General features: G+C 32.7%; 2 protein-coding genes and 1 non-coding gene across 3 annotated transcripts; all 3 read left to right on the plus strand.

The window, feature by feature from the left end:
* Nucleotides 1–6632: 6632 nt before the first annotated feature.
* LOC106619819 (proteasome assembly chaperone 2) lies at nt 6633–7513 on the plus strand. The gene has a single exon (XM_014238094.3). It carries the CDS (start codon nt 6737–6739, stop codon nt 7463–7465), a length of 729 nt encoding a protein of 242 aa, XP_014093569.2. The 5' UTR covers nt 6633–6736; the 3' UTR covers nt 7466–7513.
* A 2565-nt stretch (nt 7514–10078) lies between these two features.
* On the plus strand, nt 10079–13723 carry eEF1alpha1 (eukaryotic translation elongation factor 1 alpha 1). The gene is made up of 2 exons (XM_014238085.3): nt 10079–10234; nt 11833–13723. The coding sequence occupies exon 2, from the start codon at nt 11849–11851 to the stop codon at nt 13238–13240; it is 1392 nt and encodes a 463-aa protein (XP_014093560.1). The 5' UTR covers nt 10079–10234; nt 11833–11848; the 3' UTR covers nt 13241–13723.
* Nucleotides 11189–11263, plus strand: LOC118679953 (small nucleolar RNA snR61/Z1/Z11). Its single transcript, XR_004975493.1, has one exon. It is a non-coding gene; the product is annotated as a small nucleolar RNA snR61/Z1/Z11 (small nucleolar RNA).
* Nucleotides 13724–14199: the final 476 nt, after the last annotated feature.

The following is a 14199-nucleotide window of genomic DNA, read 5'->3' on the forward strand; positions in this document are numbered from 1 at the left end:
TGCGTCTTTGCTACTCAGGGGCCTCCTTCTTCACACTTTTTAGTCGGTAATTTTTTCCTTTGTTGATTCGCTGGTATTGTTCACTTCCTCTATCTTGGAAATGACAATACTTGTCCCACGGTGGTTTATTTTATTTCCTCTTTTTTTCTTGGCACTTTATATTTATTTATTTTTTTTATTTTATTTTTTAAAGTTCCTTATTATTTTCGTGGCACTTTTTTTTTGTGACACTTTATATATTTTTTCTTTTTATTTAAAGGTTCCTTATTATTTACGTGGCACTTTTTTTGTGGCACTTTATATATTTTTTCTTTTTATTTAAAGGTTCCTTATAATTTACGTGGCACTTTTTTGTGGCACTTAATATATTTTATTTCACACGCGGACCGCTTTTCTTCATTGGAATTACCGAAACTAACTGCTCGGGCGCCAGTTAGGTTTTCTTTTAATAAAACCCGTAAAAAAATATTTTTTCAATGGAGCATAAGTCCTTTATTTATGAGTATAATAATTACACTGAATCTTAATTCTATTTTTACTTAACATTAAGCTTAACTTCTAAAGCAGCGCTGCCGATGTTGTTTACGGGAAACGGTTGACATTCCGTTCCCACGGGAAACAAGTGTTCGGTCAGCACTTTTTTATTGCGCGTGCAATATGGCCTTCAGGTGAAGAGTCGTATTGCACTTTACGTTTAGTTAGTTAGGAGTTTGATATTTTTAGGGAGGGTAGCTTATTTGGTGCTAACTTATATCAGGAAAATATAATATGTTCATATGTTTAGGTTTATTGAATATTTCCTTATTATGCGTATTTACACAAATGTGATAATCACACATACATTCTTAAATACACGTACGCTGATGCTTGCTTCTTCTTGTCCCGCACAAGCAATGACTTTTGTCTACGCTTTTTGCTTTTTGCGAGTTGAACGATCGCAGGCAAGGAGGGATTGGGGCGCACCGCCACATAATTATTTCAGATATATATTTTATTTATCGAATTCAGTTTGAAAACGATTATAGGTATGAATTTATTGGTATATATATATATATATATATATATAATATATATTATATTACGAAAATAATTCATAAATGCATCAGTATTTTTCAATACAAATTAAGCAACATATCAATATATTATGAGCCCTCACTTGACACGCCTATGTGCATGGTGGCAAGCCAACGAAATAACGGCGAGTTCGCGCGGACATTGTGTTGTTGAAAAAAACCAAATGACGACTTTGCCGACAAACATACATATATACAAACGAGCTCGCATACATATTGACGCCAAATTTTGCGCATCGTCGCGGAGTTGACAAAATTTGTTTCAATCGACAATTTTGCGACAATGTCGATCGGCTATGTTGTCTCGTTTGTCCTTTTTGCAGTGGTTTGCTATTGAAAGTTGACTTATGCTCTTTTGAAATATTGCGATTACCAATTGGGCTGCATTTTCATAGCGTCGTATTTAGATAAAATGGGCTAAATCGAAAAACTATGAAACAATGATAATAAGTAAACATATAAAAGTACTATATGGACTGTGCTTAGAATATATAGAAGTAGTTAATGATTTCATATGAATGTCAATTTGATATAAATTTTATAATTTAATGCCATAAATAGTGCATAATATGAAAAAATATAAATATTATTCAAACTCGAATAGGTCATGTTGCCAATTCTCCTTTCTGAAGTGAACATCAGACAAATTCTTCAATTTCTGATTTTTAGCAAATGTTGTGAGGAAGCAGCTTGTGGACATACAAATGCGAGGAGGATGGTAGGATTTTCAGTGGTGACTGTCAAATTGTAAAATTGAATTTTTCTCGTTTTACTCAATTTCATTCATTTATTTCGCATATGCGTAGGAATTCTATATGAAAACCAAATGTGGCTTACCAGGCGCACAGAAAAAATAGCGCGGCGCAGAGTTATGAACGAGCGCACTTTGCTTTGAAGCAGACGCACGTTCCTTATGAATGAATTTGTTGTCGTTGTAATATGAAATACTTAGAAAATAAGCCGCGAGTTCGCTTGAATATTTTTGGCCGATGATGGTGCGTCTACGTTTTTTTGTCACTTGCGCGAATGTTTGATTTTTTGCGAAAGACATATTGAGGGACATACATATGTACATATGTATACATATATGCAAATATATTTGGAAATGCGAATGAAAGAAGGCAATTTCAAGAATATTAACATATGGACATATGAACATTTGAAGCAAGTAAACAATAATAGTTGTTTGAATTCACAGATTAAACTCAAAAGCTTGAATATTGTCTGTGGTGCTGCTTGTATAGCAGACTTCTTTATTGCAATGTGAAATATTTTGCCTAAGTTCAAATTCTATCAGATATTTTTTTATACTCTTTTTTTATTTTTATATTCCTTTTTTATTAAATGATATTTTAATTCTATTTTCATATTATTTCCCTCATTATTTATATTTTCTTGTCGGAAGTCAATTACTTTCATTTTTATTATTTCAATTTTTGTTTATGCGCATATCAAAGAACATCTGCGCATATGTATGTATATACATTTTGCTTATAGAGTGGTGTAGTTCGTTGCGTAAATTGACAGCTGTGGTGACATTTTATTTTCGAACTTGCGCGTTTTCGATGTTCCTTCTTAGCAATTAACATTTTAGTACTGCTAACATTTGCTCCTTCTCTATTCATCAACATTCTCTGGTGGAATCTCTTTGTGTACTAATTTGTAATGCAAGATGAGGGAACATCGAAAAATGTAACTTCGAAAAAGAAAAATACACCACACAATGTGCGAAATGCTATAAATAGACATAATGAACATTCCTAAATGAAAAATAGTTGCGCATACCTATTTTGATTTATGTTTTCAATTTCTATGATATGACAAAATTTAACATTATGAAAAGCTTTCTCAATTAAAAAGCTGTATTACCGGTAAAAACCCCAGAGTTTATAATAAAATAAACAATCCGAATACGAGTTAAGCTCAATATTCAATATTTCTTTCGACTCATATCGTGTAAACGATATTAACTCGCTCGCATACATATTGACACCAAATTGTGCGAATCGTCGCGGAGTTGACAAAATTTGTTTTAATCGACAATGTCGATCAGCTATGTTGTCTCGTAAATGTTGTGTAAAAAAGGAATATAAAAATAAAAAAAGAGTATAAAAAAATATCTGATAGGATTTGAACTTAGGCAAAATATTTCACATTGCAATAAAGAAGTCTGCTATACAAGCAGCACCACAGACAATATTCAAGCTTTTGAGTTTAATCTGTGAATTCAAACAGCTATTATTGTTTACTTGCTTCAAATGTTCATATGTCCATATGTTAATATTCTTGAAATTGCCTTCTTTCATTCGCATGTCCAAATATATTTGCATATATGTATACATATGTACATATGTATGTCCCTCAATATGTCTTTCGCAAAAAATCAAACATTCGCGCAAGTGACAAAAAAACGTAGACGCACCATCATCGGCCAAAAATATTCAAGCGAACTCGCGGCTTATTTTCTAAGTATTTCATATTACAACGACAACAAATTCATTCATAAGGAACGTGCGTCTGCTTCAAAGCAAAGTGCGCTCGTTCATAACTCTGCGCCGCGCTATTTTTTCTGTGCGCCTGGTAAGCCACATTTGGTTTTCATATAGAATTCCTACGCATATGCGAAATAAATGAATGAAATTGAGTAAAACGAGAAAAATTCAATTTTACAATTTGACAGTCACCACTGAAAATCCTACCATCCTCCTCGCATTTGTATGTCCACAAGCTGCTTCCTCACAACATTTGCTAAAAATCAGAAATTGAAGAATTTGTCTGATGTTCACTTCAGAAAGGAGAATTGGCAACATGACCTATTCGAGTTTGAATAATATTTATATTTTTTCATATTATGCACTATTTATGGCATTAAATTATAAAATTTATATCAAATTGACATTCATATGAAATCATTAACTACTTCTATATATTCTAAGCACAGTCCATATAGTACTTTTATATGTTTACTTATTATCATTGTTTCATAGTTTTTCGATTTAGCCCATTTTATCTAAATACGACGCTATGAAAATGCAGCCCAATTGGTAATCGCAATATTTCAAAAGAGCATAAGTCAACTTTCAATAGCAAACCACTGCAAAAAGGACAAACGAGACAACATAGCCGATCGACATTGTCGCAAAATTGTCGATTGAAACAAATTTTGTCAACTCCGCGACGATGCGCAAAATTTGGCGTCAATATGTATGCGAGCTCGTTTGTATATATGTATATAAATATGTATGTTTGTCGGCAAAGTCGTCATTTGGTTTTTTTCAACAACACAATGTCCGCGCGAACTCGCCGTTATTTCGTTGGCTTGCCACCATGCACATAGGCGTGTCAAGTGAGGGCTCATAATATATTGATATGTTGCTTAATTTGTATTGAAAAATACTGATGCATTTATGAATTATTTTCGTAATATAATATATATTATATATATATATATACCAATAAATTCATACCTATAATCGTTTTCAAACTGAATTCGATAAATAAAATATATATCTGAAATAATTATGTGGCGGTGCGCCCCAATCCCTCCTTGCCTGCGATCGTTCAACTCGCAAAAAGCAAAAAGCGTAGACAAAAGTCATTGCTTGTGCGGGACAAGAAGAAGCAAGCATCAGCGTACGTGTATTTAAGAATGTATGTGTGATTATCACATTTGTGTAAATACGCATAATAAGGAAATATTCAATAAACCTAAACATATGAACATATTATATTTTCCTGATATATTTTAATTATCTCAGGAAGTAAAATATGCTATTAAAGAAATTGAATTATGATATGCTTAGACTCCAATTCATAAAATAAAAAAATTAAATAAAATTCGTTTTAGGATTCGAACGTATAGGCTCGTATTCGGATTGTGCTTAACCCCTTCCCGCTTACGACCTCAGCCACCACAAAAGTGGAAATGTGGCCGCTTAGCCACCGTTTTATTGTTATCCTTTTTTTAATAAGCAAATGCTCACATAACGCACATACATAAGTTGGAAAAATAGCCTATTAAATGTTTATTTTATTATGAATTCTGGGGTTTTTACCGGTAATACAGATTTTTAATTCAGAAGGCTTTTCATAATTATAAATTTGTCATATCATAGAAATTGAAAACATAAATCTAAATAGGTATGCGCAACGATTTTTCATATAGGAATATTCGTTGTGTCTATTTATAGCATTTCGCATATTGTGTGGTGTATTTTTCTTTTTCGAAGTTATACTTTTCGATGTTCCCTCTTGTGGAATTACAAATTAGTACTCAAAAAGTTTTCATTTAACATTTGCTCCTTCTCTACTCATCAACATTCTCTGTCTGCGGTGCTGTTTGTATAGCACACTTACTTATTGAAACGTAAAATATTTTGACTAAGTTCAAATCCTATCAGTATTTTTTATATAGTTTTTTTTATTTTTATAAGCCTTTTTAATTAAATGATATTATAATTCTATTTTCATATTATTTCCCTCATTATTTATATTTTCTTGACAGAAGTCAATTTCTTTCGTTTTTATTATTTAAACTTTTGTTTATGCGCATACCAATGAACATCTGTGCATATGTATGTGTATACATTTTGCTTATAGAGTGGTGTAGTTCGTTGCGTAAATTGACAGCAGTGGTGACATTTTATTTTCGAACTTGCGCGTTTTCGATGTTCCTTCATAGCAATTAACATTTTAGCACAACTAACATTTGCGCCTTCTCTATTCATTAACATTCTCTGGCCAAACCAATAATATCCGAATTCATGGCACCTACTACATTTTTTTATCGGTTTCAGTTCTGATTCCGACAACTATCAGATTCTACAACACCCCTGTATATCTCAATTGCTCTTTACACAGCAGCACTCTACCTAGAGCTGCTGATATTTCGCTGTCTAATTAATTCGGGCAATTTATCGTCGATTCTATTTTGTTCTCGCATCCATGTTTATCACAATATTTATAAGATGTCAAAAATTTACGTAGCTTTTGAGCCCTTTGATCTGTCAGAATATTAACTTTTCTACCGTTTGGCACACCACAGCCGATTGCTTCAAATAGTGACTGACGTACCGCCCTTCCGTACGGTAAATTTGTCAAATTATGTGCCCGTACTGGCAACGTAAAAATCAGTTGTTCAATTTTTTTTTCATTAGACCAATGTTACCATTGTTCTATTTGTATACACGATTTTTCACACATTTAGTTTTTTAGTTATAATTTTTCATAGTGTGAAAGCTCAAAACTAAAATCTAACTATTTCAAATAGTCTACATAATTATAAATAATTGTATTCGACTTTGATTTTGAGTTATTTTAAGAATTTTATGAGTTGTAAGCAGAGAACGTAAAATATATATATGATATATATTCGTTCTCTGTTGTAAGTGTTCATTTACATTGCGCTCTCATAAGATAGATCGTATCAGCTGATACGGTCTACGGTTTTGCGTCGGTTACTAGCTCAATCTTAGGTATGTTAACCAGATATTTTTACATTAGAGCTGTTGAAATGATGTGGCATCTCTACAATTTTGTTTTTGGTTTTCTTGTCAAATCGAACAAAGCTGCATTACTATCATATTTGAAGTGGATTCATTTGTTCATTGTATAAGCCTACAATGCATTTGTTGCAATCAATTTGTTAAATTATTGGTTTGAATATGCTGCAATTAAAAAATAGAGACTCTTTGAACCTTGAAGGATACACGATAATAATACCCAGTATATGTGTTGGCAATGCAGCACAACTGGCTTGTGATTTGTTGATTGCATCGAAAAAAATGCGGCGAGTGGGAAATCTCATCCATCCAGCATTGATTCCTGTTTTTGGCCCGTCAGCTTACCAACATAATCCGGAAGAGAGGGTCGCTGCTTGTGAAATATATGAATGTACTGCCAATAAATTGGTCGTTTTTCAATTTCGAACTCCTTTCATCTCCCGTCATTCGCAGAGTCTACATAATAACCTAGCGAGGCTAGTACGTCATGCTGAGAGAGTGGTTATACTCAGTGCAAGTTTCGGCTTCGAGAAACGTGAAATAGGTACTTCGCCATATGAATACTCCGTTTCAGATAGCTTTCGTCAAAATCACGAAGCTCAATTAGCTAATGTAAAATGGAAGGAATTCAAAGGAAATACAGTGTTTGGCGGAGGCAACGGGTTGCAATTATTTCACGTCTTAGAAGAAAAACAAGTGCCTGTAATGTTGCTATTTCGTTATGTTCTCGAAGGCGATAATTCGACAGATGCTACACTCATAATCCGGGAACTAAACGATTTGTGTTCAAGCTTTTTACGATTGGAAGTAGAGAATAAATCCATAAAGCTGATTGTTCCAGTATCATGGAAATTATTGTTTGGAAACGACGTAACTTCTTTAATCTTTTAGTTTAAATTATTGTTTATTTTAATTAAAAGGTGTGTGTTAAATCTACAACTTTTTATTATAATATTTTTAAAACGCATTGTTTTTTCACATACTAAATTACATGGTTTTGTAGCGACACAAAATATGCAGGAATTCCCACAACAGCCGGTTCTATCTTACCAAATTTTACCCTGCCAGAGACTTATATCGAAGATTAAACCTTGTTTGGATCAGTAAGTAGGAAATGTTTTTGGGGAATTATTTCGAGTTAACAAATATGGCCGATTAAAGTTTAGTTCCGTTCCACTTGCTTAGACACAGTTCTTATAGTTCACTCATGTGTTGGGTTATAGGTTTTACACTTTGCACCATGTTTTGACTTGAAAATGCTGCGTAAAATTTAAGAAAGTCAAAATTCAATTTTAATGGTAGAAATAAACTTAATACAGTACAAAACGTCGTTTATTAGTCATGGTATTGTAAAGGTATCCAAAATATATAATATTTTGGAAAAAAATACTGAAGTAATCAGTCTATGTACATATAAAAACTTGGATAAGTCTCGGAAAATTAGAACCAGCAGTCCTAGAAAACTGTTCAATTTTTTACTGTACAAATTAGTACCTAGGCTTCAAATGGGTGGTTAATGCATATGAAAAACATATTCTAGTTACAATTATCCTATATGTATGTTGGCGAATACCTTTAGATAGACAACAGAATGAAAAAGCAATTTCAGAACAAAGATCAAAGTCAACATTTCTTCATTGTTCTGAAACGAAGGTTGATATAATATATAGCAGATATTTTGATTTGTAGATATTATTAATTTTATTTCGTTTTTAACGTGTAGAAATAGTGATTTTAGCTATTGTGAACTTTCTTAACACAACGCGGTAGTTTTGAACTGTGGCTTCCATCCACAACATATCAAATTGGGAGTACCCGAAACTCCAACACATTGAAAGACAAGTTTTCAATAAGAAAGTCATTAGCCATCCCCGGTACACAGGAATTTCGGTTAGTTTTGTCAATTCGTTTCTAAGAAAATCCTAAAATATTAAACAGAATTTCTGGTAGCGCTCTTTTGTAACAAACATATGGTTTAATCAATAGCTAATATACAGATGGAATTATCTAAAAAAAAAATTCACAATAATTTATGCATATTAATTAAATTTCTCCCCTTATTGAAGTTCTCCTAATCCAATAGGAATACCGGAAACCATTGTATAAATCTACAAGTAACCAATTCTAAGATTTTCACTTATCAGACGCAAGAATGTACCACTTGGCACGGGTTGCCTTAAAAATTATACTCCTAAAGTTACACTTGGTACGAGTTGCCAACCAATATTCTCTACTTAAACGTCCAAATGACACAAATCTGCTATGGTGTGTTGCCGTGTTATGTTTTAAAATTTATAACATTAAGAATGTATTTATTACATATTCAAATATTTTTCGGTTGTTTTAATTCCTAAAGATTAAATTCACAGAGTATTATTTAAATTATTATTTATTTTATTGAAATATTATGAAATGTTTCTAATTTTATCAAATATATTATTGTATAACGGTGATTTAGAAAAATTTTTAAATATTATTTATTACTTAGTATATTGTTTTGATTATTGTTATTGTTCCTGAATTGTAGCTCATTTTTTATATTTATTTTTGTTTTTGTTAAAATTAATACAAGTAGATTGTTTTCACTTATATTTGTTCATAAATACAATTGAATTGTACCTGACTTTTATTTATTTATTTTCGTCTTTGTTCAAATCAAGGTGAATATTTTAACTTATTGTATATTGTTAATGTATATTAAATGGGTGAATATAGGCCTCCTGGAGAAACGAACACTCAAAAAAGATCGATAACGCACCTATATTGCAACCCCAGAGGTGGTGAGGAAAAGCAATAAATATTTATTAATCTTTTGTTTCAAAAATATTCTTGAAAGTTTTCGTTACTATTTTCCACATCAAAAATAAGTACACAAACAAGTTGTTAAACTACAATACATTGCTTTTATTTACATCTCTGTGTTAAAAAAGGCAGATTCGATCAGGTGATCATGGCTGTTTCACACACATAGGAAAACAGCTGATTCTTGGGTTACTTTCAGCTTATACAATTCCGGAAACTCAGGTTCAGGATTGCACAGCAAAGGCTAAGTTTTTTAAGGAAAATGTAGCGACCTCACTGTTGTTATTAATTGCTAAACTACAGTTAAAAAACTTATATGTGTCATAAAACAATTGGCAGAAATATAATATATATATATAATAATGATATATAATATTACATGCAGCTACTACGTACCTTTTTTATTTTTTTAATACATAAATTATTTTATATTTGAGTGGTATTAATATATATGCTTAATAGTGGATATTTAAATTTTATTCGCGATGTAATGAGATTGAAAGTTTTTCAAGCTTCTATGCTTAGTTTGACCTCCCTCCGCTCAATTATTTTATTTTTTCCATCTTTAGTTTAAGATTCAATATTGATAAATTAAGTATTTTAAGGTTTGTGATATGGTACAAAAAATTAATACTGTTTAACGTTATTAAGTAATATTGAATATTGGTTCACTCCACTATCAAATATATACGGATATATGGAAAAAACAGTAGCAAGTCAACCCTGTCATCAACGTGGCACTGGAAAGACGAAGCGAGGCATATTTTTCTTTCACGACGAGTTTCTCGTTCACTTTGTTCAAGTCTGTTGGCGGATCAGCATAGACTTCAGTGATTTCTCGATTCAGTTTATTGAAAAGTAAGTTATAATTTTGATGAAAGTGAAGTGCAATATGTTTAACAAAATGTGTATCTGGATTGATGGATAGTGCCAAAATATTTGATTATTTATTAGTAAACAAAAGAATAATTGTGCATTTAATATATGGGAAATTATTACTTTCAAAATTGGGAAGTGTAATTCGGTGTGCAATAGGATTACATAGCAACAAAGTGAGTGCGTATGTGTATGTCAAAGTAGTGATGTAAAAGTGGTTAAAAAAAAATTGTTTTAAAACACGTGGCATTAATATGTGCTGCAATTACTTTTGCAATAATTGTGAAATTGTACCACTACTTTGTCGTCGACAACGCCCATTTTGGATTGTCTAGGTGAAATAATTGTGAAATTCAAATGCGTCTAGTAATAGTCTTGTCGCATATGAAATTACGAACATATATGTACCTATTAAAACTATCGGCAACGTCTGGAGTTCGGTACATATTTTTCTCTATTACTGAAAATTACAAAATGGTGGCCATTGAACTCTGGTTGGTTTTATATAGGTTGTTTAAATATGAGATGTGTCACATTTCGTATAAGTAACTTTTATGTATTTCCGAAAGTTTGGCATGAAAATTTAGGTATTACAGCTGTTAAACGTTAGTTTTAAAAGCCGGTTAGGGTATTTGTAAACTAACGATTTTTTTTAAGATGGCCGCCATGTCTTGAAATGTGAATAATCGGGTTGTAGTCGTGGATTACTAGAAATTTCTTTTTAGCTGAGGCAGTAGTTGCTATCCGAGGACGCCATTTTCTTTTTCAAACCTCTAGCTTCTTTGAACCGGCATTCTATGACTTATATACATAATAAATAAGCACAAATGCAATTATTTGATTTTTTTTTCTCTAAAATGGGTAATCAAATTTTTCCAGATGCACATTTTTTTTAATCGATTGAGTACTTAAATTATAAATGTAATCGTTTTCTAGTGTTTATGATGACTTCTATCAGTTCTGCTACTGAGTATCTTTGACGAAAAAAAAAAATACCAAAAACACTGATAAAAGCTGGAAAACGAGTACATAAATTTAAAACAGACCAATTTGCAAAATTTTATAACTAACGATTTTTAATTGTTGCATGTTTGCCCTCTCGTACACTATTCTAATGTGGTATTATAACTTAACAATTCCGAAGCAAGCATGTCAAAATTAACCTTAATTTCCGAGATATGTAGCAACATGTGTGAGGCCACGTTGTCCGATTGAGGTTATGTTATACAGTGAAACGAAAGCATTCGTGTTGACGCCGGAAACATTGTCGGGTTTTGCGCACCATTGCTTTCTTGTTGCTGCTGTTACCTTAAACGGAAATTGTGATTAACATCTATTCGGTTTTGTATGTAGTAAACATCAAATTTGCAAATTGCGTTTGAAATAATATAAAATTTTTTCTTGATAATTTAGCATATATAACAATTAGCTTTAAAATTCCCATACACTTTGCTAACGAGTTCTATGTTTTCCCCAATTTTTATTTTCATCCTCTTCACCTGAAAACCTGCATATCGTCCACTGAAACACCCAATCACGAATGTAACATTCCACTTCCCAATGTTTTTATGTTGCATTAGCTCATAAAAAAGGAAAATGGGTAAGGAGAAGGTTCATATTAATATCGTCGTTATTGGACACGTCGATTCTGGAAAGTCAACCACCACCGGTCACTTGATCTACAAATGCGGTGGTATCGACAAGCGTACAATTGAGAAGTTCGAGAAGGAAGCTCAAGAAATGGGCAAGGGTTCCTTCAAGTACGCCTGGGTTTTGGATAAATTGAAGGCCGAACGTGAGCGTGGTATCACCATCGATATCGCATTGTGGAAGTTTGAAACCTCCAAATACTACGTCACCATCATCGACGCCCCTGGCCACAGAGATTTCATTAAAAACATGATCACTGGCACCTCACAGGCTGATTGTGCTGTGTTGATTGTCGCTGCTGGTACTGGTGAATTTGAAGCCGGTATCTCCAAGAATGGTCAGACTCGTGAGCATGCACTTCTTGCTTTCACCCTTGGTGTGAAACAATTGATTGTTGGTGTCAATAAGATGGATTCGTCTGAACCACCATACAGTGAGGCTCGTTATGAGGAAATCAAGAAGGAAGTATCCTCATATATTAAGAAGATCGGTTACAATCCAGCTGCTGTTGCCTTCGTGCCAATCTCTGGTTGGCATGGTGATAATATGTTGGAAGCATCCTCCAATATGCCATGGTTCAAGGGATGGAAGGTCGAACGTAAGGAAGGTAATGGTGAAGGCAAGACCCTTATCGATGCCCTTGATGCTATTTTGCCCCCATCTCGACCAACCGACAAGGCCCTCCGTCTGCCACTCCAGGATGTGTACAAAATTGGTGGTATTGGAACAGTACCAGTCGGTCGTGTTGAAACTGGTGTATTGAAACCTGGCATGGTCGTTGTTTTCGCCCCAGCGAACATCACCACTGAAGTTAAGTCCGTTGAAATGCATCACGAAGCTTTGCCAGAGGCTGTTCCCGGTGACAACGTTGGTTTCAACGTTAAGAACGTTTCCGTTAAGGAATTGCGTCGTGGTTATGTCGCTGGTGATTCTAAAGCGAGCCCACCTAAGGGAGCTGCTGATTTCACCGCACAGGTTATTGTGTTGAACCACCCTGGTCAAATTGCCAACGGCTACACTCCAGTGTTGGATTGCCACACCGCTCACATTGCATGCAAGTTCGCTGAAATCAAAGAAAAGGTTGATCGCCGTTCCGGTAAGACCACCGAAGAGAACCCAAAATTCATCAAATCTGGTGATGCTGCCATCGTAAACTTGGTGCCCTCCAAGCCATTGTGCGTTGAATCTTTCCAAGAATTCCCCCCATTGGGTCGTTTCGCTGTGCGTGATATGAGACAGACTGTTGCTGTTGGTGTCATCAAGAGTGTGAACTTCAAGGATGCCTCAGGTGGTAAAGTAACCAAGGCCGCCGAAAAGGCCACCAAGGGAAAGAAGTAGCTGCGTTCTAACGACGATAAAGACCAACAGTTATTAAATAAACTCAATAGCAACAACAACAGCTTGATAAATTCCACGTACGATAGTAACAATAGTCAAACAAACAGCAACAGTAAGGAAAACGGAGCGGTGTTCCAACTGACTTTAACATTAATGATTAATCAAAAGTTCCATTGCTTCCATCGGAAAGAGTTTCGTAGGAAACGAAAGTGTGCCTTCGGCGCTGTCAAAATATATACAATGTGGTAGGCACATACACAACCATGCACAATAGCCTTTACCTACACAAGACGGCAGAAATACGAAACCTCTTTTAAGCAAATCAGCATTTGTATCTTTAGTTTTATTATTACTTTTAATGTTTATTTGTTGGAATTCATTCCATCTCTTCTCTGTAGCGTTTAAAGCACAATACTATTGCTTTTATTAAGAACATTCAAAACCATAATATAAAATGAACCACTATTTAAAAAAAAAATAAAACCACAATTTTGTATTCTTTTTTTATAAAGAAAAAAAAATCAAAAAAAATTTAAATCGGATTGTATTCTATTTATGTATTGAAGGGATTTGGAATATTTGTTTTAATTCTTTTTAGTTTAATGTTTTTCAGTTTGCTCAGCAGTATTATTTTTTTTAAATATATTTTTTTAATTTTTATTTTTTTAATTTTTATTTTTTTAATTTAATTTTTTTATTATATATTTTTTTAATTTTTTTATTATATATTTTTTTAAATTTTTTTATTATATATATTTTATATATTTTTTTAATTTTTTTTATTTTTTTTATTTTAATTATTTTTATTTTTTTATTTTAATTTTGTTTATTTTAATTTTTATTTTAATTTTGTTTATTTTTATTTTTTTTTATTTTAATTTTGTTTATTTTTATTTTTTTTATTTTAATTTTGTTTATTTTTATTTTAATTTTGTTTATTTTTATTTTTTTTTATTTTA

This window comes from Bactrocera oleae, chromosome 4 (genome assembly GCF_042242935.1).
Source record: "Bactrocera oleae isolate idBacOlea1 chromosome 4, idBacOlea1, whole genome shotgun sequence".
Taxonomy (NCBI): Eukaryota; Metazoa; Arthropoda; class Insecta; order Diptera; family Tephritidae; genus Bactrocera; species Bactrocera oleae.

Coding starts and splice junctions, on each gene's coding strand:
- LOC106619819 (XM_014238094.3), top strand. CDS start 6,737: ATGCTGCAATTAAAAAATAGAGACTCTTTGAACCTTGAAGGATACACG.
- eEF1alpha1 (XM_014238085.3), top strand. CDS start 11,849: ATGGGTAAGGAGAAGGTTCATATTAATATCGTCGTTATTGGACACGTC.